We start from the raw sequence: 25,931 nt of genomic DNA, 5'->3' as shown, positions 1-25,931 counted from the left end.
TGCGTTTTCCACTTTTTAGCTAGTAAAATTCGAGCAGCAGTTGTGGCGTACAAAAATAATTTAACATCTTTCTTGGGCAATTCCAAATCAATTATTCCAAGAAGGCAGGCCTCTGGTTTCTTTATAAATGTATATTTCAACATTTTTTCCCCAATTCATTATAAATCTTTTCCCAGAAGTCTTTCACCTTGGGGCAGGTCCACCACATGTGGTAAAAAGTTCCTTCCTTTTCTTTGCATTTCCAACATAGATTATCACAGTTATGATAGATCTTTGCTAATTTAACAGGAGTCAAATACCATCTATACATCATTTTCATTATATTTTCCTTTAACACAGTACAGTGGTACCTTGGGTTAAGTACTTAATTTGTTCCGGAGGTCCGTTCTTAGCCTGAAACTGTTCTTAACCTGAAGCACCACTTTAGCTAATGGGGCCTCCTGCTGCTGCCGCGCCGCCGGAGCACAATTTCTGTTCTCATCCTGAAGCAAAGTTCTTAACCTGAAGCACTATTTCTGGGTTAGCAGGGTCTGTAACCTGAAGCGTATGTAACCCAAGGTACCACTGTACATGCAGTGAACTTAACCCCTTTCTTCCACAATCTTTCCCAGTCCTCAAACATTATATTATGTCCTACATCTGTAAGAGAAGAGATGCAGAGCTCCAGGTTTTCATGGGTTTGGGGGCAAGAGGCTGCCAGTGGGACTTGCGAGATCCATTTCGCTCCAGGCATGTGAAACGACGCATCAGCTTACAGTTTGACTATGGACAGCACTCCGTGCTTGCCACGAAACACTCTTGCACGCAGGGATCACAGCTCATAGAATCATAGAATCATAGAATCATAGAATCATAGAATCATAGAATCATAGAGCTGGAAGAGACCACAAGGGCCATCGAGTCCAACCCCCTGCCAAGCAGGAAACACCATCAGAGCACTCCTGACATATGGTTGTCAAGCCTCTGCTTAAAGACCTCCAAAGAAGGAGACTCCACCACACTCCTTGGCAGCAAATTCCACTGTTGAACAGCTCTTACTGTCAGGAAGTTCTTCCTAATCTTTAGGTGGAATCTTCTTTCTTGTAGTTTGGATCCATTGCTCCGTGTCCGCTTCTCTGGAGCAGCAGAAAACAACCTTTCTCCCTCCTCTATGTGACATCCTTTTATATATTTGAACATGGCTATCATATCACCCCTTAACCTCCTCTTCTCCAGGCTTAACCTCCTCTTCTCCATTGGAAGACCACCTGCTTGAATAATAACATTTTTAATAATAATTTTATTGTTTGCATGCAGAAGGTCCCAGGTTCAACCCGCTCTGGCAGGATCTCCAAGTAAATTTGGGGAAAGAGTCCATCCCAAAACCCTGCAGAGCTGCTGCCAGTCCGAGTTGACCATACTAAAGGTCTGAACTTGGTAAAAAGGGAGGTTCCTATGGTTCCGGTAGAGGCCTGGTAAGTAATTCAGTGGATCGATTCCAGCTCACGTGAGAAAATATAAATTTGCTATGGGATGTGCCCCTGCCTGCTTTGCTTGCCACCCCCTTGCCAAAGCCACTCACATAGAACCATAAAACTGCAGAGCTGGAAGGGAGCCATCTAGGCCAACCCCCCTGCAATGAAGGAGAGCCAAAGGTGACAAAAGCCACACTGTCCCCTTTGACCTCATCAATTGTCCACTCACTGGCCTGGGCTGCCTGTCCTATCTCTGGTTCTCTTCTCCTTGCCCTCTGAAAGCCCAGCTTGTCATCACATTGCAGTTCACAACACCATCTGCTGGCAGCCACACAAACTGCATCATGGCGACTTCCTTATGAATGTATGTACTGGGAGAGATAAAGGGATCTTGCAGGCTGGAATATACTACAGTGGTACCTCGGGTTAAGAACTTAATTTCTTCTGGAGGTCTGTTCTTAACCTGAAACTGTTCTTAACCTGAAGCACCACTTTAGCTAATGGGGCCTCCTGCTGCCGCTGTGCCGCAGCCGCACGATTTCTGTTCGCATCCTGAAGCAAAGTTCTTAACTCGAGGTACTATTTCTGGGTTAGCGGAGTCTGTAACCTGAAGCGTATGCAACCCAAGGTACCACTGTAATAGGAGAGGCCTCCAGACTGTGTTTTGCAGGAGGGGGTTCAAATGCATACAGGGACTTTGTCTTTGCAAATTTGAAGTGGGTTGATGGGCACCCTGGAGCAACAAACCCACTTTTTTTAAAAAAAGAACTTTTAAGATTTGGAAAGTGAAGGGTAAACGCACCAAAAAGTATGGGATGAAACAAAGAATGATCAACAAAATGTAATTTGTACTGTTTTTGGGGGACAGGAGGCGGGCAGGTGTGGAGGATTCCCTGGTCCTGAATGGGGTAAGTGTGCCCCTGAAGGACCAGGTGCGCAGCCTGGGAGTCATTTTGGACTCACAGCTGTCCATGGAGGCACAGGTCAAATCTGTGTCCAGGGCAGCTGTTTACCAGCTCCATCTGGTATGTAGGCTGAGACCCTATCTGCCTGCGGACTGTCTCGCCAGAGTGGTGCATGCTCTGGTTATCTCCCGCTTGGACTACTGCAATGCGCTCTACGTGGGGCTACCTTTGAAGGTGACTCGGAAACTACAACTAATCCAGAATGCGGCAGCTAGACTGGTGACTGGGGGCGGCCGCCGAGACCATATAACACCGGTCTTGAAAGACCTACATTGGCTACCAGTACGTTTCCGAGCACAATTCAAAGTGTTGGTGCTGACCTTTAAAGCCCTAAACGGCCTCGGTCCAGTATACCTGAAGGAGCGTCTCCACCCCCATCATTCTGCCCGGACGCTGAGGTCCAGCGCCGAGGGCCTTCTGGCGGTTCCCTCATTGCGAGAAGCAAAGCTACAGGGAACCAGGCAGAGGGCCTTCTCGGTAGTGGCGCCCGCCCTGTGGAACGCCCTTCCAGCAGATGTCAAAGCGATAAATAACTACCTGACATTCAGAAGACATCTTAAGGCAGCCCTGTTCAGAGAAGTTTTTAACGTGTGATATTTTACTGTATTTTTGGTTTCTATGGAAGCCGCCCAGAGTGGCTGGGGAGGCCCAGCCAGATGGGCGGGGTATAAATAATAAATAATAATAATAATAATAATAATAATAATAATTATTATTATTATTATTATTATTTGGTATAGGCTGGACCCTACGTTTAAAGCACATCTCCCTCACCTCCAGAAAAAGAATCATGGGAACTGTAGTTTGTCTCCATTCAGCACCCTTAAAAACAAACAATCTCATTTATATGGCGAGAGATGGTGAACCGGGTCCTAAAGAATGGGGAGGCTGCCTTCACCCTCACCACCCCAAATGAAGAGTCTCTTTTGTTCTGGAAATTACAATTAAATAGCCCACAAGGATTATAGCTGGAGACTCTAGAGACAGACAGCCGGGACGGCCTCTGTAAAACCGAGACTGTCCCTGGAAAATAGGGACGCAGGGGCCGGGGGGGGCGGTTCTGTGTTTGTTCTGGGATGCTGCCACATTTTTGCTGTCCGGAGAGGCCATAGCACAACAAAGCAGGACAAAAATAAACTGGAACACTTGTGGTGTAAGACGTTGCGGAGTTTCGGCAGGAAGCTATGGGGTATGCACCGACTGGGCATGAGGCAGTCGGAGTGCCCCCAAAACTTTTGGAGGCACGAACGATGTTGAAGGTGGGATTCCCACCCCAATGCAGTGGTACCTCGGGTTAAGTACTTAATGCGTTCTGGAGGTCCGTTCTTAACCTGAAACTGTTCTTAACCTGAAGCACCACTTTAGCTAATGGGGCCTCCTGCTGCTGCTGCCGCGCCACCGGAGCACGATTTCTGTTCTCATCCTGAAGCAAAGTTCTTAACCTGAAGCACTATTTCTGGGTTAGTGGAGTATGTAGCCTGAAGCGTATGTAACCTGAAGCGCATGTAACCTGAGGTACCACTGTAGCGTTGTGAGCATCAATAACGCACAATAAAAGAGGTAATCTGGAGGCGAGACCTCCTCAGTATAAGACCTCCTATGTTCCTATAAAAGGCTAACGTTACTTACAGCCTCAAAATATCTTTAAGGGAAGGAGCTTCCGATATATGGGCAGACGGTTCCATGCTGCATCTTCCATCTCAAGCGTTTATGAACTTCCATAAAGTTCGCTCCAAAGATTCTAAGTTTTAATGGGCACAGCAGCAGGTGGCAAGCCACGTGTTTACAGTAACATGGAACATGGCGGCTTCTCAACAGTATCTGGGGCCAGGCAAACGCCCAACCCTGCCTACCGCTGACGCCAGGCTTCAAGATACTGTAGTAGATTGCACTTGGGGAACTGTGTGCTGAACCCAAGTTGCAAGCGTTCTTGCCTGATGGCACTCTCCAGATTCGAGGCCAGTTTTCAGAGGGCCTTTCCCTCGCTACAGAGGAAAAACACAACTAGACAATTGTTGATCCGGGACTGAGCAGCTAAGGCCTATCAGAGAAGCTCACAAGCCGGGAATAGATTCCTAGGAGTTGGGATGGCTCTCGGAGGCCTTATGATCTAGCTCCAGTCTGAAGGCAATGACAGATGGCCTTCCAGCCCCTGTCTAAAGATCTCCAGTGAACAACAGGTCTACTATCTCCCAGGTCTGAAAGAACTGGCCCTCCTTTCTCTCACAGCAGCAGTACCTAGAGGTAGACTATCCCTGCATGTGGAGGTTTGATTTCATTCTCGCAGCTTCTAAACATCAACACATCTCTCTTCGCCAGATCTCTCCACCCAGTTTGGGAATTTGAAGTTTGCAGCTCAGCTAAAAGCTCAGCACCCGGTGGGTGCAGCACAAGACGTGAAGAGGGGGAACACACACACACAAAGCAGATCTTACCTTGCAGTGATGGGTGGCAGCCTTAAGTTCCCTGTGCACTGGGCCACAGGAGGAGCAACAAGGGGGCAGACAAGGAACGCAGGCAGGCAGCGAGCGATGGAGGACTGCAGGCCTAGGAGACAAAGGCAGGGATGTGGTTTACACCTCCGTCAGCTGCCTTCACGTGGTCTCGGGGACCGATTGTTCATTTCAAAAGAAAAAAAGCGTGCAAATGCGAAAGCAAAAATGGGGCATACAGAGGTGCACGTTCCAGGTTCCAAGCACCAGGGTAGCTGCCTACAGATTCAGTAACTTGAGTTTCAGGTTTGATAAAGCATTTTTTAATTGCATGAAGCAATTTAGAGCCAGGAGATTAAAAACATTTCCCCCCCTATTGACGCTACACACCCAGGTCGTCTGATCTGGCACGTCTCTGCACCAAGACAAAAGCGTGGCATGTTCTCTTCTAAGAGATGTTATTTGCAGATGATGCAACTTTGGCAGCGAACTCTGAGGAAGCTCTACAGAAGCTCATCAGTCATTTTGCCTGCGGGGAGTTCAGCCTTACCGTCACCTGACGAAGACCAATAGGGCGTCACCACGCTCCAAACATCAGCACTGGTGATCACACACTTGAGATGATTTTGTCTGCCTGGGTTCCACCATAACCAGCAACCTCCCCATCGATCCGGAGCTGGAGAAACATACTGGTAAGGCAGCTACGGCCGTGGCTCACCTCTCACAAAGGGTATGGAAGAATGTGATGCTAACATCCGACCCAGAGATGAAGGTCTACCAGGCTGGTGTGTTGAGCACACCGCTTTAAGGAAGTTCTGGGCACCACAGTTCAAGAAGGACATTGACAAACTGGAACGTGTCCAGAGGAGGGCAACCAAAATGGTCAAAGGCCTGGAAACGATGCCTTATGAGGAACGGCTAAGGGAGCTGGGCATGTTTAGCCTGGAGAAGAGGAGGTTAAGGGGTGATATGATAGCCATGTTCAAATATATAAAAGGATGTCACATAGAGGAGGGAGAAAGGTTGTTTTCTGCTGCTCCAGAGAAGCGGACACGGAGCAATGGATCCAAACTACAAGAAAGAAGATTCCACCTAAACATTAGGAAGAACTTCCTGACAGTAAGAGCTGTTCGACAGTGGAATTTGCTGCCAAGGAGTGTGGTGGAGTCTCCTTCTTTGGAGGTCTTTAAGCAGAGGCTTGACAACCATATGTCAGGAGTGCTCTGATGGTGTTTCCTGCTTGGCAGGGGGTTGGACTCGATGGCCCTTGTGGTCTCTTCCAACTCTATGATTCTATGATTCTATGATTCTAAGTTTAAATTTTTCTATAAACTGCTTTGGGAGGCTGCTTAAACAATGGTACTTTGGTTTGCAACCGTTTTGGATTACAACCGTTTTGGATTACCACGTCAAACTCGGAAGTGCGTGTCCCTTTTCTTGGATTACAAACCCTTTTTTTTTTTGAGGCCCCATTGGCGAAAGTGCATGTGGCGTTTGCCTCCTAGGTGGGTCATAAGGAAAGGGTTAAATGAGTGTGATGTGATTGGCCAATGGGAACCCAAGGGGAGGAGTGAGAGTTAGAGTTGGTGTTGGCAGAATCCGTGACCAGGGAGAAGAGTCGGCAGAAGAAGAATGGAAGAAATTCAAGGACTACTTACAAAAATACTGCAATATTAATGAATGTTGAGTGATGTTGGATTGAAATCAAGTGGTTTCTAGCTGTAATGGTACAAAAGAATATGAAAAAATGGTCCTATTTTTTCTTTGTATATAAGTAAAAGTTTAAGTTACAATAATTTAAGAAGATGGATAGAAAATAAGGGTTTTTTTAATTGCAATGCTATGAGATAAGGATTTGCTGGATAAACAATTTGAACTGGAATACAAGAAGGGGAGGCATGAGGAGGTCAGGGAAATATGTTACTGAAAAATAAGTTATGAACTTTATGTGTTTTTATTATTTTTTCTTTTTAATTTTTTCTTTGTATAAAATGGAAAATTCTAATAAATATCTTATAAAAAAAAGAGAGAGTTAGAGTTGGTGTTGTTTGGAAGTCAGTTGAGAGTTGGGAGTTGGAGAAGGAAGAGAGAGGATAAGTCTGTGGGTTGGTCGAGTTGTGTTGTGAGAGAGTGAGAGGAACTGTTAGGTGGAGTCAGACAGATAGTTGGGATAATCAGTTTGAAGTTGTTAGGCACGTAAAGGACAGTTAAGGAACTAAGATTAAGAAACTGACAAGAAAAATTAACTGAAACCATAAACTTGTTCATGCTTATAAAAAATAAACTTGATTATTTGTTAATGTTGACAACTGTCTGGACTCCGTGTGTACCCGAGAGAAACGGGTTGGTGGCAGCAAAGAAAGCAATCACAGTGGTGGCACAGGGATCAATAGACCGTCAAACGTCCAGGGACCCTGTGCCTCGGGTTACAACCTGTTTTCGTTTACAACCAGACCTCCAGAACGGATTATGGTTGTAAGCCAAGGTACCACTGTATCTGAGAGTGCTAAATGCTGATAAAACAAAATAGCGGCTTCTTAGCCTTTTTCAGGGGCGGGGAGATGCATCTTGTTCTTGTCATACAAAGAGGAAGGATGGAGGGCACACGAAGGTGATTAAGATCAGCAAGTGGAGCAGTAAACACCTGGGAACGGATGAGGAGGAGGAGGAGGGGGTGGAAAGGAAACCAAAGCACAGGTAGAAATTCCACCACCTTTGCAGTTTACCCACTCCGCTTTCTGTTGCATAAACATCTGCTCAAAATTCTCTCGGCAACAGTTCTGGAAAGCCGTTCTTGCTTCTCAAGTGTCCGGACCCAACAACTTCCAACCAGATTTCTATTTTCCCAACCCCACACCATTCCAAAACATACCTATCTGCTTCTCTTGATCTGGTCTCCTGGGGTCCCACACATATCTGCCTACTTTGTGGTGCTTTGGTCTGCTTCAAGGCAGCTGAATGCATTTAAAGAACTTCAGACGAAACTGCTGGATCAGGCCAAAGGAGACCCGTTTAGGCCAGCATCCTGTTCCCATAGCAGCTGACCAGATGCCCTGCAAACTGGACATGAGCACAGCAGTGTTCTGCCCACCTGCAGCTCCCTGCACCATGTATTCAGAGGCATAATGTTTTGTGTACGTTGCCACCCAAGAGATGCCAGCCCTTGAGCCCGCAAGTCACTTCCTGCTCTTGAAGTTGTTCTTTGGCCCAACACAATACCACAAGCGCCTCTTACGGGGATTAAGAGGTCCTGAATGCAAAGAACAGGAAGGTCCTCGGTTCTAAAATGAGGCGGAGATATGCCTGCAGTGGAAAACCCCAAATGGCCTTGGCTGTTCTTTTGTTACATTTTTCACGTTTCCTAAGCACAGGAATAATGGAGGGGTAGCAAGGTCCATATAGTAAAAGCTATGGTTTTCCCAGTAGTGATGTATGGAAGTGAGAGCTGGACCATAAAGAAGGCTGATCGCCGAAGAATTGATGCTTTTGAATTCTGGTGCTGGAGGAGACTCTTGAGAGTCCCATGGGCTGTAAGAAGATCAGACCTATCCATTCTGAAGGAAATCAGCCCTGAGTGCTCACTGGAAGGACAGATCCTGAAGCTGAGGCTCCAATACTTTGGCCACCTCATGAGAAGAGAAGCCTCCCTGGAAAAGACCCTGATGCTGGGAAAGATGGAGGGCACAAGGAGAAGGGGACAACAGAGGACGAGATGGTTGGATAGTGTTCTGGAAGCTACCAACATGAGTTTGACCAAACTGCGGGCGGCAGTGGAAGACAGTGTCACATCACTGAATACCACTCCCATCACATTTTGTTGTTAAAACTAAAACTATACAAGGAAGCAGGTTTAATTAAGAACATGAAAAGCCTGAAACACATACAGGTATCTGCTGGGCAGAGGCTAGTTCCTGGCTTTTCTACAAGCACACCTGACAAAGATACCTTCCATTTGTTCCCCCACCCACCCAAAGTGCTTGAAAACCTCTGGCAGGAGAGAACAGAGCAAGGGACAAGCAACCTTGGGGTGCTTGGCTTCTGGTTGGCATCCGTTTGCCTTAGGAGACAAAGGAAGAGCGCACCTTCAGGGGTGAAGTCAAGCTGCTGAAGTTACAGCGCCTGCTGTGGCTGTAGAGACTGATGCAGGAGAGACATGTTTTCTAGCAGCTGGGGCAGACGAAGGCGTCCGGTTGTGCTGCTGCCTATGTATAATAGCATTTCTTCATTCTGCGCTCTCTCCCAGCGGTCATTCCTCCTCCGGTCACTGCTATGGATGCACAATCTGACTGACTGCCTCCAGGCACTACAAAACATTCCCACATTGCAGGGTCGATGTTGCCAGCCTTCACGTCATGTTGGCAGACGTATTTGTAATGCACAGTTGGTCTGCTGATGGGCCTGGTTGCTGAAAGCCAGCTCCCCACAGAGCACCTCCTGCCATCTTCCATTCTCTAGATATGACCAAGCCAACCTAAACCTCGCTGTAGGATTTGTGAATGTGAGTGGATTCCCATGAGAGATCAGAAAAAAAACAGGGACTACAATGCTGAGAACAAGGTATCGGAAGTTCTAAATCGATTCCTTAAGTGTTTTGGAAGGAGAGTAGTTCAAGGGCTGCCCCCTCCCACCTGAACATGCAAGCCCACCACCTGCCGTCAACATCAGATGCCCTGCTCAGTTTTCCACCACCTTTGCAGGTACCGCAGTTGATTGGAGACACAGGACTGGACCCTTTCAGCGTTGCGGCACCTGGACTCCGCAAGTCTCTCCCCAGAGAGCCGCAAACATAGTTGTTCCTAAGCTCCTTTTATTGTGGCAGTTTCGCCTATACTGAATGATTCTAAACACTCCCCCCCCCATTGTGTTGCTTTGTGCCGACTCTCATTTTAATGGTTTCCTTGGGTGGTCTTACTCTGATATGTTACTGTCTTTGTTGCTCAATTTAGGATTTCAAATGTAAGCCCATTTGGATCTTCTTGCAAATAAATCACAGATGTCTTTCAAGGAGGTTCTCACACGGATCCTTAACACTGCAAGGATGTTCCCACCTTCACTGCAGGGGGAGCTATTTAATCAGGGATACATCTCCACCCATGGGACGTGGGTGGCGCTGTGGTCTAACCCACTGAGCCTCTTGGGCTTGCCAATCAGAAAGTCGGCGGTTTGAATCCCTGCGATGGGGTGAGCTCCTGCTCCTCAGTCCCTGCTCCTGCCAACCTAGCAGTTCAAAAGAACGTCAAAGTGCAAGTAGATAAATAGGTACCGCTCCGGCGGGAAGGTAAACGCCATTTCTGTGCGCTGCTCTGGTTCTCCAGAAACGGCTTAGTCATGCTGGCAACATGACCCGGAAGCTGTACGCCAGCTCCCTCGGCCAATAAAGCGAGATGAGCGCCGCAACCCCAGAGTCGGCCACGACTAGAACTAATGGTCAGGGGTCCCTTTACCTTTACCTTACATCTCCACCCAGAAAGGATTTATGAAGCTGCGGCATAGCACAAGGCATCTGACAATGGAAGTAGCCTCTGGCTCATTCAGCACCTCATTGCGAGTCCTGCAAGCCCTGCTCCCTGTCTTGCCTGGCCTATTTCCACCTGGCCTGGGAGGGCAGAGGCCCTGACTGACTCCAGCCACAAAAGCTGCTGCTTTTGCTGCTCACGATACCTTGAGACTGTCAGGGTGGAGCCTTGTTCAGGGGCTACTGCTGGGACCAAGGTTTTGTTTTCGAGATGCATCATTTTTGCCGTTATCTGGATTATGTTCTTGAATTTTTATTGCTGGACCTTATTAAGAATTGCCACTGTAATACTACTGTATATTTACTAACACAAGATGTTTTCATTAGCTTATTGTTTGTGACTATCTAAATTTTGTTATGTCCCGTAACTAAGCAAATTATGTAAACCTTCTGGTGTGGTGAGTCGCCTGGAGTATGGTCTGCTATGGAAAGGTGGCATACAAATAAACAGTGATAATGGGGTCTATGCCAATACGCACCTTTGTTACCATCTGTGCCAAGGCTGTCCAGTAGGAAAAGGGAATTTTCTCCAGAAGGAGTCCTGGAAACTCAAGCATCTTTTGGAAATTATGGGCTGGCTTCTGGGGTCCTGTACAGGGCTAGGGTGGGTTTTTTTAACATCACCCAGACATTATCTTATTTTAATCCAATTTTAAATGGGCAATTTAATATTTGTTTTTTAATCTGCTGAGACCTACTCCGATTTTCTTTTGGAAAGGTTATATAATAAAAAGCAACCAAAGACACTTACAGTCCCAACCAGAAAAGGCCCTGCATGGGAGGAAGTGCCTGAAAGAGCAGAGCAAAGAGACACAATATCCTGTCCTTAGATCAAGGTGCTAGAATTTAATTGCCACTTATAATAGCTTAATGCAAAACAATCAAGGCAAAGCTTAAAAGTACTCTTGCAAAATTGCAACCTTCCAGAGGTCAAGAGGGTTATCAGATAACCCCCTCGGGACAACCACTCTCCCCAACTGCCTTTCTTGGCCACGCTGGTGCCAAAGAAAGAATCTGTTCTCCAGGAAAAAGAGCGAGAGGGCATAATTAAGACCAAGGCTGGTTTTGTTCATCACTCCCTCCATTGGCCTTCAGACATAGCACAGGTCAGTTGGAAGTTAATAAATGAAACAGAAGCATAAATGAATGGAACTCAACCCCAAAGAAATATTAATATTGCTAATTCAAGAATCCACCTTCTCGCTCATGATTCCAGCAATTTAGGGCTTCAATCAAACACCCCCAAAGTCAGCAGAAAGACTTTGTGCATTGCTACCTGGGCATCTCCTCACTTCCATTCCACAACCCAGCTTGGATTCCCCACTTCATTATCTCCCAAGAAGAATATTTCTGCTGATCCCGGGCTTACAGAAGTCAAGTCAGGCAAGTCAACAAGCCACAAGGATCACTCAGCCTGTGGCCCACGTTGATTTTTAATTCCTCCACAGCAAACGTCCCTCCTGTCCTGTCAAACCTCTTCACTCTTTGCTGTCAGGAGGCTTTTCCTTCTTTGGGGATGGCTTTTCCTTCTGCTCCTTGGTTAGAGGGTGGGAGGCACTCGCCCCGCCTGACTTGGCATCTATGGCAGCGTGCTCCTTTTTCACCAGTTCCTCCAGCTCCGTCTGAAAGAAAAGAAATCAAGCTGGGAATCTCACTGAGAGACAAGGTAGAATGGAGCTGCTATACGGATGGCAAGTCTAGGTAGGAGATGAGACAAAACCCAAATGCAACCTGTTTATGTTTGAGCTGGGCTGCACCCCAGCGGTCCCTTAACAGCATAGGTACCTTCCATCCCAGCAGCTCGGCCAAAGCCAGGCAGCCCTCGTCACAGTCTCCAAGCCAGGCAACATCCCTACAAGAGAAGATGGGAGACCCACACAAAAGAATTATGCTTTAGTGAACAACATACAGTGCTCTCTAAACACTCAAAACAATTCACGTACATTCTTTCGGGGTTCCTTGCAAGGTCAGTGTTATCATCCCAAAATTACAGATGGAAGGGAAGAAGAAGAAGAAGAAGAAGAAGAAGAAGAAGAAGAAGAAGAAGGGAAGAAGAAGAAGAGGAAGAGTTTGGATTTGATATCCTGCTTTATCACTACCCGAAGGAGTCTCAAAGCGGCTAACAATCTCCTTTCCCTTCCTCCCCCACAACAAACACTCTGTGAGGTGAGTTAGGCTGAGAGATTTCAAAGGAGTGTGACTGGCCCAAGGTCACCCGCCAGCTGCATGTGGAGGAGCGGAGACGCAAACCCGGTTCACCAGATTACGAGTCTACCGCTCTTAATCACTGCACCACACTGGCTCTCACTGGGAAGGAGTCAAAGAGAGAGTGGCCACCATCTGTGCTTCTAGGCTACTGTACTCACACACAAAGCGTTAACAGTGCAGATTCAAGAGAGGGTACAACCCAAACACCATGTCCTCTTGCCCAAGAGCCTCCACTTTACTAACTGCTCTGTTCTGAGCACCACACCATTAAACACCCCGGGCCCCCACCATCCAGTGGTAGCATCATTGGCTCAGCTTCTGTTCCCAGCCCAGTCCCAAAGGTCACGTGCCTGTATGCCTTCTCTGAATCAAAGTCCATTCCACAGCCATAGCCCATCAGGGACATGAAAGGATCACTCTGCAAAGAGACAGAAAGCATAAAGAGAGTCTCTCAATGGCTCCAAGATGGTACCTATCACTGGGAGGGAGAGGGAATGACTGTTTCATGGATTCTTCACTGTCCTTATCAGTATCATCACACTGATTAAGTCTTAAAGGCTCCAATTCTGCCCCTATATATCACTTGCTCAAGAGACTAAGTTGTTGTTGATATCTTGGGCAAGTTTTTGTGCAACTGTAAACAAGGTCCCCATTAGCACTCAACTATGAAAATAACCATTACTGGAAACTGGATTTGCACAGAGAGTTGATTTCATTAAAACCACAGCCTCTAAACCTTGCTTGCGTGTCCCACCATTCCTAATGAGAGCAGAGTAGATGTTGGTGTCAGGAAAATGTTCTCCCTGCTCCAATTACAGTAACAAAAGCAATTATTCCAGTACCTGAGAAGCTTTTCAACCCAGAATACCTAATCGCAGAGGGCCATAGTCTGTACCACAGACTATCTTACCTCTCCAGTCTTCTCCTTATTGATCAGGAGCCGTGGTGTGTTTGTTGGTACCCTTGAAAGGAGAAAGGAAAAAATGGCTATGGTAGTGTTGCTTTAACAAGCAATAGTCACCCCTCAGCCACAGTGCCTACATGGCAGAAGTTCACCTACCTGCTGACGAGAGAGGCAAAGGGCTGGACCTGCAGGGAGGTGCCCATGATAATAAGCAAGTCCACGTTACGGAAATCCTGCAAGCGGGAGGGAAGGAGAGGGGGGGCTGCTGTGAAGGATTGTGAGCACCACAGAAATACCGCCGCAGGCTCCCTAGCTATGTTTCAGTACCTCCCCCCTCCTCTCCAAAACCACAAAGAGGCTATTTGCACCCTTTGGGTGCATTGACCTGAACCCAGTTATCATCTACTGGCTGGGCTAGACATGCCACACGATTCGAACATAGTTACATTCATTACAGTTCATGGGAGAATTCTGTGGTTCAAAGCCCATGAGGGTGTAAAGCAATTGCAGCTCTTCAGCAGAGAAGAAAACCACAGACTCCTGGAATGCATGAGCATTAAATGCTGGCATGCTGCACACAGAGTGATTTCTGGCCACAAACTGAAGTGTGCTGAGCTAACAAGCCCACAGTGAACAATGTGAGAGTCAGTTATAACCGATTTACAGGGCTGCTCTGAATGCATTAATTCCTCACGAGCATCTTTGGTGCAGGGTTTTCCTTAACCCCCTCAACAAAGACTTCTCTTTTGTACCTATTTATAGCCCAATCTGCTGTTTCCATTTTCCCTACCGCTTGATAAATGTTTTACTAATCCCAGCCATCTAGAATGATATAGTAGGCCTATCATAGCATTACACAGCCTACAGATTTGGCTCTCTGACAGCATCACTGAGATCCAGCTGTGAGCAAGGACAATGCTTTCTGGGGTAGTCACTAAGGGGACTCCAACCACTGAGATCACTGACTCCTCTCACTCCAAAGTGACTGAGCAGGTGACTGTGCAGCTCTCTGCTGCAGGCCTCCCCCATGCGAATTATGGAGGGGCGCAGTTCTGAAGCTGCTCTGCACATTCACAAGGTGAGCTGTGCTCCCATTTCTGGTCAACACTTCTTTTTTAAAAATCCATGTTCCCTCTTTACATAAACCCTGGGAGGCTTACAATATAGTAAACTGACATAACCCTGGACTATATGGGATTGGCAGAAATGACTGGCAGAATCCGAGACCAGGGAGAAGAGTCGGTGGAAGAGGATTGGAAGAAATTTAAAGACTATCTACAGAAATACTGTAAAATTAATGAATGTTAGAAGGATGTTGGATAGAAATTAAGTGGTTTCCAGCTGTAATGCTTTAAGAGAATATGGAAAAAGGGTATAAATAGGTAAAAACATAATTAAAATGATGTTGGATTGGAAGTAAGTGGTATTGGCAACAAAGTTAATAAGAATATGCAAAAATGAATTGATAATGGATGAAAATACTGAGTTATAAAATGTTAAGTTATAGAGATAAGACAAATGAAAGAGGGTAAGGATTTGCTGATTTGATTATTTAAATGGGAATACAAGAAGGGGAGGTGTGAGGAAGTCAAAAAAACAAGCAAATGAGTTTTAAGTTATGAAAAAGAATTGTTTTTAATTTTTCTTATTTTTTTCTGTGTGTTTATTCTTATTTTTTTGTTTCTTTTATTATGTGTTTTTGTATATTTGTTTTTGTAAAATCTTAATAAATATTTCTTTTAAGAAAAACCTGACATAACCCAATCAAAATACATTAAAAAAGCCACAAAATTTACCACCGATTCAATATCTAGTGCATTTGTGCAAATTTCAGCAGTTAACTTAAGGATCCGGAGGTCATGGGGCTTTGCAGACCTGTGAATATGGGGCTACAAGAATCCTGACTCTGAGGGAAAAGCAACCAGGACACTTACTGACTGCATCAGAGAGAAGAAACGAGAGGGCAGGTTCTCCCCAAAGAACACGATATCTGAGTAGAGAAGGGGGGAAAGTCAGGACTGCATGAGTGGAGAGATTCTGTGAGAGAATAGACTGCAGCTCCTTGATAATCTCAGTTTTCATTAGAAACAAAAAACAGCTGCAGCAAATTTCTAACCCCTCTGCCCTTGTGTTTGAATCAAATCTACAACAAAGGATTTTGAGATGTGTTGCGGGGAGGGGACTTGGGATGGGACCTTTCAGAAGATAAACTCACCTGGCTTCACAACACTTTGACATTTCTCACACTTTGGAATGAGAGATGAGAATATCTTTTCTGAAAGGAAACAGACAATAATAATAAATTTTTATTTATATCCCGCCCTCCCCAGCTGAAGCTGGGCTCAGAGTGGCTAACAACAGTAAAATGATACAATATACTAAAATCATTTCATTATAAAATCAATTCAAATCAGATTAATGGCAACCACAGGGCTAGAGTTCTGTGAGGATTGGCAAAGGAGGGGGTCAGGCTGTGCCCTGGCCAAAGGCCTGTTGGAACAGCTCTGTCTTGCAGGCCCTGCAGAAAGATGTCAAGTCCCGCAGGGCCCTAGTCTCTTGTGACAGAGCGTTCCACCAGATCGGAGCCACACCCGAAAAAGCCCTGGCTCTGGTTGAGGCCAGCCTAACCTCCAAGATGTTTTTGTTTGAAGACTGTAAGGTCCTCTGTGGGCCATACCAGGAGAGGTCTGGAATGCTAGAAAATGTAACTGAACGCAGCCCACGGGCAGTAAACCCATTTTCTGACACACCCACACTTGCCTCCTTACTGGGCAAACAAGCAGCTACTCTTTTATACCTTGGGTGACGGAGTTGACACACTGAAATCACAGGCAGCAGTGGCTCCTTCAGCAGCAGCATTCACACAGTATGGAAACCACAGTGATCTCACCAGCAAGAAGTGGCAACCTATCACACATTACTTCCTCTCTACCAAAAGGTTTCAAAGTCACGTCCAAGAGATTCGGCAGGATTTCCCCAAAGGAAGTTCTATTTCTATTGTATACCCCTTCAGCCCTCCCCCCCACCCCCTGCAACACACACACACACACACACACACACTATGGAGCATCACCTTTCATCCACTCCAGGGTGTATGCCTTTTTGCAGCCTGAATGGATGCAGTGGGAAGTGAAGAAGGTGCCATGAGCTTCCACGAGGTCATCCTGATCCAGGCCAGCCACCCGCTCCAAGGTGTCTATGTTCTGAGAAGGACAGAGAAAGTGTCCAGGACAAGTGAGCGGGAGAAATTCTCTAAGCCCAAATGGCTGCCCACATAAGAGCGAAAGCTGGCTAGGGGCAGCAAGCAACAAGCAGCACAATTCTAAGAGATGCTTCTGATGTGTCAAAGGCTCCTGCTCTGTAATAGGGCAAAGAACTGCGATGCCCATGGGAACAGAGGTCAAACTACTGACTGAGACAAGTGGTTCTGGCATTGGGGCTGCATATCCTTCCTGCTGAAGCATTTTTACTATTTGTATGCCATGCAATGAAGAAAGAACCAGGAATGGCTACAGGGCTGGTGGTCAGCTCTGCTTCCAATGAGTTCTGGGATGCTGGCCATCTAGAGTGACTTCTGGAAGCAGGGTTGGCTTGCAGAGCAATACCACCAGGCTCACTAGATGTTCCCAACATTTTAAAATAAAAAACCCTAAGTCCTCTAGGCTGAAAGATTCACTTGCCCTCTTTTGTGGTCCACGAGAAGGTTGGTTTTACCCACCTGTGTGTAGCAGCGCAACAGCATCCCTTTCCCCTTCAGGAGGCGCATGAAGTAGTGGCAGACCGTGGGCTGAAAGAGAGCAGAGCCCCAGGCTAAGCCACTATTCTTGGAAACAGATGTGGTAGGCGGTGGTTTACTGGAACTCAAGGAACAGGGCTGGCAACAGGGTAGGCATTGCTGGGCACTCCTGCAAGGGCCAAACTGCTACTCTCTAGAGCTTCCTGGTCCTGCTGCTCCTGCTCTTTCCTGTTGCTGCCTATTTGCATGCAATTAGCATTTTATTATTTTATTAGCTTCAACCAGAACCAGGGCCTTTTCAACACTGGCCCCGGCCTGGTGGAATGCTCTGTCTTATGAGACCAGGGCCCTGCAGGATCTGCTATCTTTCCGCAGGGCCTGTAAGACAGAGTTGTTCCGCCTGGCCTTTGGCTTGGAATCAACTTGATCCCCTCACCCTTTTTCCTTTTTCCTTCTGTGATGGAACTCCTATTGGGGACTTCCCTGGCTTTTTTCTGGCCCACGTAGGACCAGTCTGAATAGTTGGCCTTGGTGAAGATTTGACGTTTTCATCCCCAAAAAGTTTTTGATTTGAGTTTCTACTGAAATGAGGCTGCATTTTAATGTTGTATTTTAATCTTGTTTTTAAGTTGTATTTTAATCAATTGTTTTATACCTGGTGTTAGTCGCCCTGAGCCCGGCCTTGGCTGGGGAGGGTGGGGTATAAATAAAATTTATTTATTTATTATTATTATTATTAGAGGAAGCAAATGGGGCAACATGTTTCACTTCCCCTGTGCTATCCCTATGAGGCCCAGAGGTTATGGGCAAATGGGCAGGAGTGCCTTATAGAGGTATGGGTACGGGGGCTCAGAGAGAGGGGTCCTCCACTCCCCAAACCAAGAGCTAGTACTGCAAAGCAGGGAACGAGGATTAATCAGAGTGGTAATAGAGACCCAGAATTCCAGGCCTCTTCCCACCAACAGGAGCCCTCTTCCGGATTCAAGATCCACATCCCCTCAACTCATTTGAACTGGGAAGAAAACCCTGGAGAAATCCAGCTCCCATCTTGCTCCACAAACCAGAGCTGCAAACAGGTATACATGGCTTTGACACAAAGCTGCCTCCTACATATGCTGTGCTGAAAATGAGGAGGAGACATATAGCTTTCCCTTCTTTAAATCCATGGCACCAAGTCCAAAAGAAGTGAATGCTTCCCTCAACAGTTAAAAGGGAACTGCTGAAAAAAACCAAAATGTCTCAAACAGCCCAAGAGACTTTAAAACATCAAGAAAATCCACAAACAAGTTAGAAGTTACAGTCCTGGCTGAAATCTGGGGACAGAACCTGGGAGTCCTGACCTCCCTAACCCCAAACCCTCCCAAAACATATGCTATCCAATCCCCTCTCCCTGAGCCATGTTTTAAATTAGGGACAATGCAAAAGAAAGCTTACCTTGAATTGCCCTGGGTACAATTCTCGGGCCAAGGCAAAGAATGGCTCCGGGTGTTGCTAAATCAAGGCAGAGAAATACAATCAGTCGCACAAAGAGCAAACAAACAAACATGGCGTTTTCAGCTGATACCAGCTTGCAGGCAGATGGCTAAGTGTGGTACCTTGAAATAGCTGATCTCAAAGATGGCTTCAGGGTACGGCAGGTTGTACTGCTGCAAGTTGGCGTAGAGCCCCGTGCCTGGGGAGCGGAAATCAGGTATCCCTGCAGCTGAGAGGCACAATGTCACTTTGTTAAGAAATTCAGTAGTTGGAAAATCCTACCAGAGACTTGCCCTACCCCCCGGCCCTTGGTTAAGATGATGTGCACATGTATTGACACCAGCATTATTTAAGCTGTGAAGTGTGTTTGCTGTTTTATTGGTTTCAACCCCAGTACAACAGAAGAACAGAAGAAGAAACTATGGATAGTTCAGTTGTTAGAGCATTAACAACTCTTAATCTTGGGGCCGTGAGTTTGAGCCTCACATTGGGCAGAATATTTTTTGCACTGCAGCGGGTTGGCCCTTGGGGTCCCTTCCAACCCTATGATTCAAACAGAGAACACAAAAAGAGCCCTGCTGGATCAGTCCAGCTTAATCACAGAGTATGACCTAAGCCAGTTATTTTGAAAAAACCACCATGAAGGACACTTTCTACATTGACTTGTCTGTCAAGAAAATTCCTCATGTTACAGAGGGTTCTGAGACAGGTTTCAATGTGTGCACATCTCACAGGGGACAATCAACAGACCTGTTGGGTTTCAGCATTGCCCTTGAATACACCCGATTCTTCGCTGGTAGGTGTGCATTGGCAGGGAAGATCAGGAAACTGCCTGGGAGGCTTTTAAAGCAGGCAGCTTAAAAAGAGGCCAGACTGGTCACAAACGATATTTCAGGCGAGGGATATCTGTATCAAGTGCTGATACAATTTAATAGACTTGGTTATCAATACTGGGTAATGATTCCTTGACATCAGACAAATAGCTTTAGCCACCCTAAATACTACAGAGTTTTAAAATAGACACATGCTAGGTGTGCAGCCTTTGGCTACTTTATCCTGGGAGGAGTCATGGCTCGGTGGCAGAAGGCATGATATGCATGCAGAATCTTTCAGGTCCAATCACATCTCTTAGTTTATAAAACAAATATCTGGTGGCAGGACAGGAAAAGACCTTGGATAGCTGGTACTAGGCTGCAAGTGAACTGTAGCAGGAAACGCCCCCCAATCATTCAGTTTGTACAAACTTCACACACACTCACACACTACGCTTCTATTATAAATTCATAGAAAATCAACCATACATCGGATTTGCACTGTTCCACTTTTATTTTACTCCATGAAGGAAGGACTACAAAATGGGGAAGGTTCGATACAGGCCAGCCATAATCCCTTGAACATCCCAGCACATCCACAGGAGCCCTGCCCAGTTGCTATGCCAACCCTGATGGTCCTAGACAGAAGACAATCAAGATCACAAAGAACTTCCATATGGGAGTGGATTCAGCATGGACTGGAACAAAGGACAATGGTCAGATCTTCCCTCAGGGGGCAGGAAACTGCGACTACGTTTTGTCTTCTGAAAACGACACATGGGGAGGGGGAGAAGGGAACCAGCCAGGTGACAGGACACTCAGGTTACCACCACAACTCCTCCCTCAACCCCTCCTTTCTGTAATGTATGCATGATGTTTCTGGGGGTGGGCTTGACCTACAGGATGGGAATTTCAAAAGTTTTTATAAGGTCTTGCACACCATTTTTCTGTGTCTTTTCTCTCTCCTGCAAGTGAGGGGAACACCCTGTTGCAACAGTTCAATAAAGGCCAAGCCTACAGGCTGCTGTTTTGCTCCAAGTTATCCTGGTTGGTGTCTTTTGCTTTTTTGTCCAAGGGAGCCCTCAGATTTTTCCATTAACAGAACCAACAGACTGAGCAGATAGCAACTCATTCTAGGCTGACCCTCATCTCTGGAAAGACAGATGAACGTTTCTATTTAAGAAGTGTCAGCGCCCCCATAGGTGGGATTATATATCACTCTTGTGACTAGAGAGGCCTCTGATACATACACACATTACATGCTGGCCAGAAACACAGCCTGCTCTATTCCTTCCTTTTGACACAACCAAAAATAATAAAAGAAGCGCATGCTCAAAAAAGCCCTTGTGAAACTCACCAGTTGAGATTCCTGCTCCCACCATACATACTACCTTCTTGCCTACAGCAAAAAAAGAAGGAAGCGCTTTTTAAATCTCCATTGTTTAGATGATAACAGTCTCACACCTATCCCCAGCCCTGTAGCACCACTATGGGCTCCTACTTTTGGTCTTTATTTGTTTCAACTGGTTTACACCAGTGGGTGCTTTAGCTGAGATTCCTCCATTGCAGGGGATTGGATTAAATGACCCTTCAGGTCTTTTCCAACTGTAAGGTAAAGGGTAAAGGGGACACCTGACCATTAGGTCCAGTCGTGGCCAACTCTGGGGTTGCGGCGCTCATCTCGCTTTATTGGCCGAAGGAGCCGGCGTTTGTCCGCAGAAAGCTTCCGGGTCGTGTGGCCAGCATGACTAAGCCGCTTCTGGCAAACCAGAGCACCACACGGAAACGCCGTTTACCTTCCCGCCGGAGCTGTACCTATTTATCTACTTGCACTTTGAGGTGCTTTCAAACTGCTAGGCTGGCAGAAGCAGGGACTGAGCAACGGGAGCTCACCCCGTCACGGGGATTCGAACCGCCGACCTTCTGATCGGCAAGTCCTAGGCTCTGTGGTTTAACTCACAGCGCCACCCGCGTCCCTCTTTCCAACTGTACAATTCTATGATTTTATCTGTCAGCCACCTTGAGTAAGGGAAAGGATGGGGTATAAAGAAATATATAATAATTATTAGACTCTTTAGAAATGAAAAAAAGGCTGAGCTTTGGCCCAGATTAATTTTCTAAAAGTAAGAGGTCTGTTTCAGCTTTATCTTAGCACTGCTTCATCTCAGTGTTCTTTTGGTGGCTTGGCAAAGGGCGTTAAACCAAGAAGAGGCTGCCAGAATTCCACCCAGGTCCAAGCCCACCTGAAAACGGAGTGCTGGCTTACATTTTTCAGACAGCATGAACCTGCTCACACCATCCAGCGTCAGCTCATCCAGCACCTTCTCAGGCTTCTCACTGCCTAAGCCCAGTGTTCGGGACAAGAGGTTTCGTAGAAAATCCACTGGCAAGAGAAAGAGAGAGAGAGCTCCATAAAGTTAGACACAATGAATCTCAAATGTCCAGAACCTCTGGACTATATTATGAGATCTTGCCTGCAGAAAAGTTTGTGTTGCTCAAAAGCCTGCTGTTTTGCACTGCTAATGATCTGCAGTCAAAACTAAACCTTTCATAACAACAGAAAGAGATAGTAGGAATCTGAGAGGCAAGGGGAAAGACCTGTGTTAGAAACTGGTTCTTCCCAATAACTGCTTCATTTTTTTCAACACAAAACATCAATAATGGGTGTGAGACTGCAGCTTCTCCACCCAGAGACTGACAAAAAACATTTTGGCGACAAAGACAAAATTTTAAAAGCAGTAAAAATAGTAAACAAAACTGACCAACTTGCTGCCCAAGGTTGCCCAATTGATTGCTTAATCATAGGGTCAGCCCCACACCTTTCTGAAAAAAAGCTTTAAATACAGAAGGGTTTTTAGGAACTTGAAAGGGTCTCCTTGGTAGCTGATTTAACTCATGAGTTATCAGATATGGGAAGGAATGTGCACTGCTAACCTGACGGCTGAAATTCCAAGTGCCTAAAAATACATTGCTTCCAGTCTGCAACTATAGTCAAAAGAATGAACCACAGGCTGCTATGAAGGAAAAACTCATGTACTTAAGTGAAAATAGATATTACAGCACAACCCTAGCCAGGTCTACTCAGATGTAAGTGCTACTGAAGTCAATGAGGCTTACTCCCAGATAAGTAGGGTTAGACTAGCATCCTTAGCCAGAAAGTTACACAAGTCAAGGTGACATAATGACAGTACATTTTCAGATTTATGCAGGTATCTGTGGCCGTTATTTTGTATACGTTGTGGTCAACTGCATCACTGATGTAAACTTCCACCCGCACAGGCCCAAACCCATACATAGGAGCCCCTCAAATGGGACACCTACTTTCAGTTTCACCAGAAGCTCCGGCTTCGTCGTCAGAATCTGAATCCTGTACAAAAAAAATAGGAAGGAAAGGTGAATGAAGTTGGAAAAGGTTGTTTCTAAGCTACTGTGAAGTTTGTTTTACTGTTTAACCTTAATCTACCATTGCATAACTGAACCTCACCACTTATTGCTCCTCCATGGCACTTAACAGTTCGCTTGCTCACTTCTTTCTGACATATGAAATCTCTTCACCATGGATCTACACAGAGAACACAGTGGCCACAGCCACCTAACAGTAATTAAAATTCCAAAAGGTGAAATTATGAGGACTTATCCACACCTGCCTTTCCTCCAGTCTTTCCAGGAACAATCCTCTCTGTGCTTTAAATCTCCGAGTCCAAGTGCTTTCTTTTTTCTTTTTCGCTCTGGAGCTTTCCCCGTGAAAACCCACTCTTTAAAGCTGAATCAGAGCAAACAGTGACCTGCTGGAAACCCCAACTGACGTTTGCTCCGACCGAGCGCTGAAGAGAGGGTTTCGAACGGTCTCCCTTGGGGAGGAAGCGGATTCTCCTACCTTGGAGGTTTTTAAGCAGAGCTTGGGTGGCCATCTGCCATGGATGCTTTTGCTGAGATTCCTGCATTGCAGGGGGTTGGACAAGATGACCCTTGGTGATACCTTCCAGCTTTTACAATTCCTTCCCCTACAATGTCATATATTAAATTTACAAACCAGTTGTTCCTTCTTGGGATCTCTAACAGTAGAGGCATAACCCATCTGGGCTACATAATTCTTAAAATGTAAACCGAATAACGCAGCAAGTGTTGTGCTGGATCAAACCAAGCTCTTTCTTAGGGAAGTTCGTTTGGGGAAGTTTTTAATGTTTGATGTTTTATCATGTTTTTAGTATTCTGTGGCCGGTCCCAGAGTGGCCGGTCCCATCAACCGGCAGATGCTCACCAGCTCACCATTGGCCCAGCTGTGGGAAAAGGCCCCCCTTGCACGACCCTAGATAACCCTTCCTTTTTTTTAAGTATTTATTAATTTTCCAATAAGAACATCCAATTTACTTATCATATCAAATTAAATCCAATAAAAATAAAAAAGTCCAATTGTCTTCCAAATTGTAATCTTAATTTTTTTTTACTCCCCACGGTCTGAATTCCAAAGCGTTTTCCACATCATGGTCCTGCATCTTATGTTTTCATAATTCCATACCGTGATTTTATCCTCCACGTTTGTCTCTGGCTCTGTGACCCTCAATCATGTCAGAAGATGACCCTTCCAACTCTATGATTCTACTGTATGAGTAATAATAACAATAATAATAATAATAATAATTTTATTATTTATACCCCCCACACCCATTTGACTGGGTTTCCCTAGCCACTCTGGGCCATAGCTGTCAACTTTTTCCTTTTTTTAAGGGAAATTCTCTTATTCTGAATAGGATTCCTCGCAAGAAAAGGGAAAAGTTGACAGCTATGCTCTGGGCGTAACCAAACGTCAAACATTTAAAAGCTTCCCCTGCAATGGGGCTGCCTTCGAATGCCTCCTGAGAAATGCGTGGTTCTTTTGATCAACTTGAAAGCGCAAAAAGAGAAGGGCGAAAAATAGACTTTGGTCAAGGCAGGAGGATGCTTCTTGGGAGGAAAGCAATGACAAACCTAGACAGCATCTTAAAAAGCAGAGACATCACCTTGCCAACAAAGGTCCTTATAGTTAAAGCTATGGTTTTCCTAGTAGTGAAGTATGGAAGTGAGAGCTGGACCATAAAGAAGGCCGATTGCCGAAGAATGGATGCTTTTGAATTCTGGTGCTGGAGGAGACTCTTGAGAGTCCCATGGACTGCAAGAAGATCAAACCTCTCCATTCTGAAGGAAATCAGCCCTGAGCGCTCACTGGAAGGACAGATCCTGAAGCTGAGGCTCCAAGACTTTGGCCACCTCATGAGAAGAGAAGACTCCCTGGAAAAGACCCTGATGTTGGGTTTTTTCACCTTTGGTGGACGTGCCCAAGGATCAAGGCCTTCTGGGAGATGATTTATAATGAAATGAAAAAGGTATTTAAGTATACCTTCCTGAAGAAACCAGAGGCTTTTCTCCTAGGCATGGTCGACCAATTGGTGTCAAAGAAGGATAGGACTTTCTTTATGTATGCCACAGCAGCAACAAGAATACTTATTGCAAAGCATTGGAAGACACAAGATCTACCCACCTTGGAAGAATGGCAGATGCAAGTAATGGACTACATGGAAATGGCAGAAATGACCGGCAGAATACGAGATCAAGGAGAAGAGCGGGTGGAGGAGGACTGGATGAAGTTTAAAACCTATCTACAAAAACACTGTAAAATCTTTGAATGCTGATGACATTGAAATGAAATGAAGGGGTTCTAGTAAACAAGGATTGGGAAAGTATAATACGTGAGGGAAATTATTTAAGGATAAAACTAATAAGAATGAATTTGCTGATCAATTTTAAAGTGGAATACAAGAAAGGGAGGCGGGTGGAAGTCAAGAAAATAAGGTAATGAATGATAAGAATTTGAAAAGAGGTCTTTTTCTTTTTCCCCCCCTTCTTTCTTTTTTTTGGTTAATTTTTTTAATATCCTTTTCAAGTGTTGGTAGGAGGAAAGGCAGGAGGAAGGGGAGAGGGGCAGAGGCTTTTCCTGTTGAACTTCTGCCTGGCAAGCCCGGGGGGAGGAGTCAGAGCACACCTTTCCCCCCCAAACACCCCCCATGGGAGATACGAGAGAGGGACCCCCACCTCCCCCCCCCCAATTCCGTTTTCCTTTGCCAGCTTCTCACCGACGAGGCAGGGCCCTTCTCGGCCTCGGCCTCTTCCTCGTCCTCCCCGGCGGCAGCGGAGGCGGCTCCGGGCTCTGTGACAGGAAAAGACACAACAAAGGGCGAGTGTGAGGAGGAGGAGGCGGCGGCGGTGCGGGGCTCCGTCTCCCGCTCCCCAACAAACCCCCTCACAACAGGCTACCTTCCCGGCTGTCCATGGAGCCGCTGTCGGGTCCCCTGACAGGAGAACTTCAACCCCCAGGAGGCACCGCGGCGCGCCAGCCAATCGCCAGCCAGGATCCCAGCATGCACCGGGAAAGGGTGGTTGGTGTGGTTTTCAACC

At 46.1% G+C, this 25,931-nt stretch overlaps 2 protein-coding genes across 2 annotated transcripts in view; both read right to left on the bottom strand.

Moving 5' to 3' along the window:
- The window catches only part of RINL (Ras and Rab interactor like), a 47,557-nt gene extending 39,271 nt beyond the window's left edge, over window positions 1-8,286 (bottom strand). The window contains exons 1-2 of the mRNA XM_083626993.1: window positions 7,724-8,286; window positions 4,855-4,966 (exon numbers count right to left, since the gene is read on the bottom strand). The gene's annotated coding sequence lies outside the window, so the exon portion shown is untranslated. The remainder of the gene's footprint in view (window positions 1-4,854; window positions 4,967-7,723) is intronic.
- A 2,906-nt stretch (window positions 8,287-11,192) lies between these two features.
- Window positions 11,193-25,928, bottom strand: SIRT2 (sirtuin 2). The gene is made up of 16 exons (XM_083627654.1): window positions 25,791-25,928; window positions 25,610-25,683; window positions 22,821-22,866; window positions 21,766-21,882; window positions 20,857-20,898; window positions 18,810-18,916; window positions 18,649-18,705; window positions 17,197-17,265; window positions 16,552-16,681; window positions 15,694-15,753; window positions 15,413-15,468; window positions 13,635-13,711; window positions 13,485-13,536; window positions 12,925-12,992; window positions 12,152-12,218; window positions 11,193-11,988 (listed from the first exon to the last, which is right to left on the bottom strand). Exons 1-16 carry the CDS (start codon window positions 25,804-25,806, stop codon window positions 11,845-11,847), a joined length of 1,182 nt encoding a protein of 393 aa, XP_083483780.1. The 5' UTR covers window positions 25,807-25,928; the 3' UTR covers window positions 11,193-11,844.
- Window positions 25,929-25,931: the final 3 nt, after the last annotated feature.

The sequence above is a fragment of the Podarcis filfolensis genome (assembly GCF_964270895.1).
Source record: "Podarcis filfolensis genome assembly, chromosome: 8".
Taxonomy (NCBI): Eukaryota; Metazoa; Chordata; class Lepidosauria; order Squamata; family Lacertidae; genus Podarcis; species Podarcis filfolensis.
This window is presented reverse-complemented; position numbering and strand designations above follow the sequence as displayed.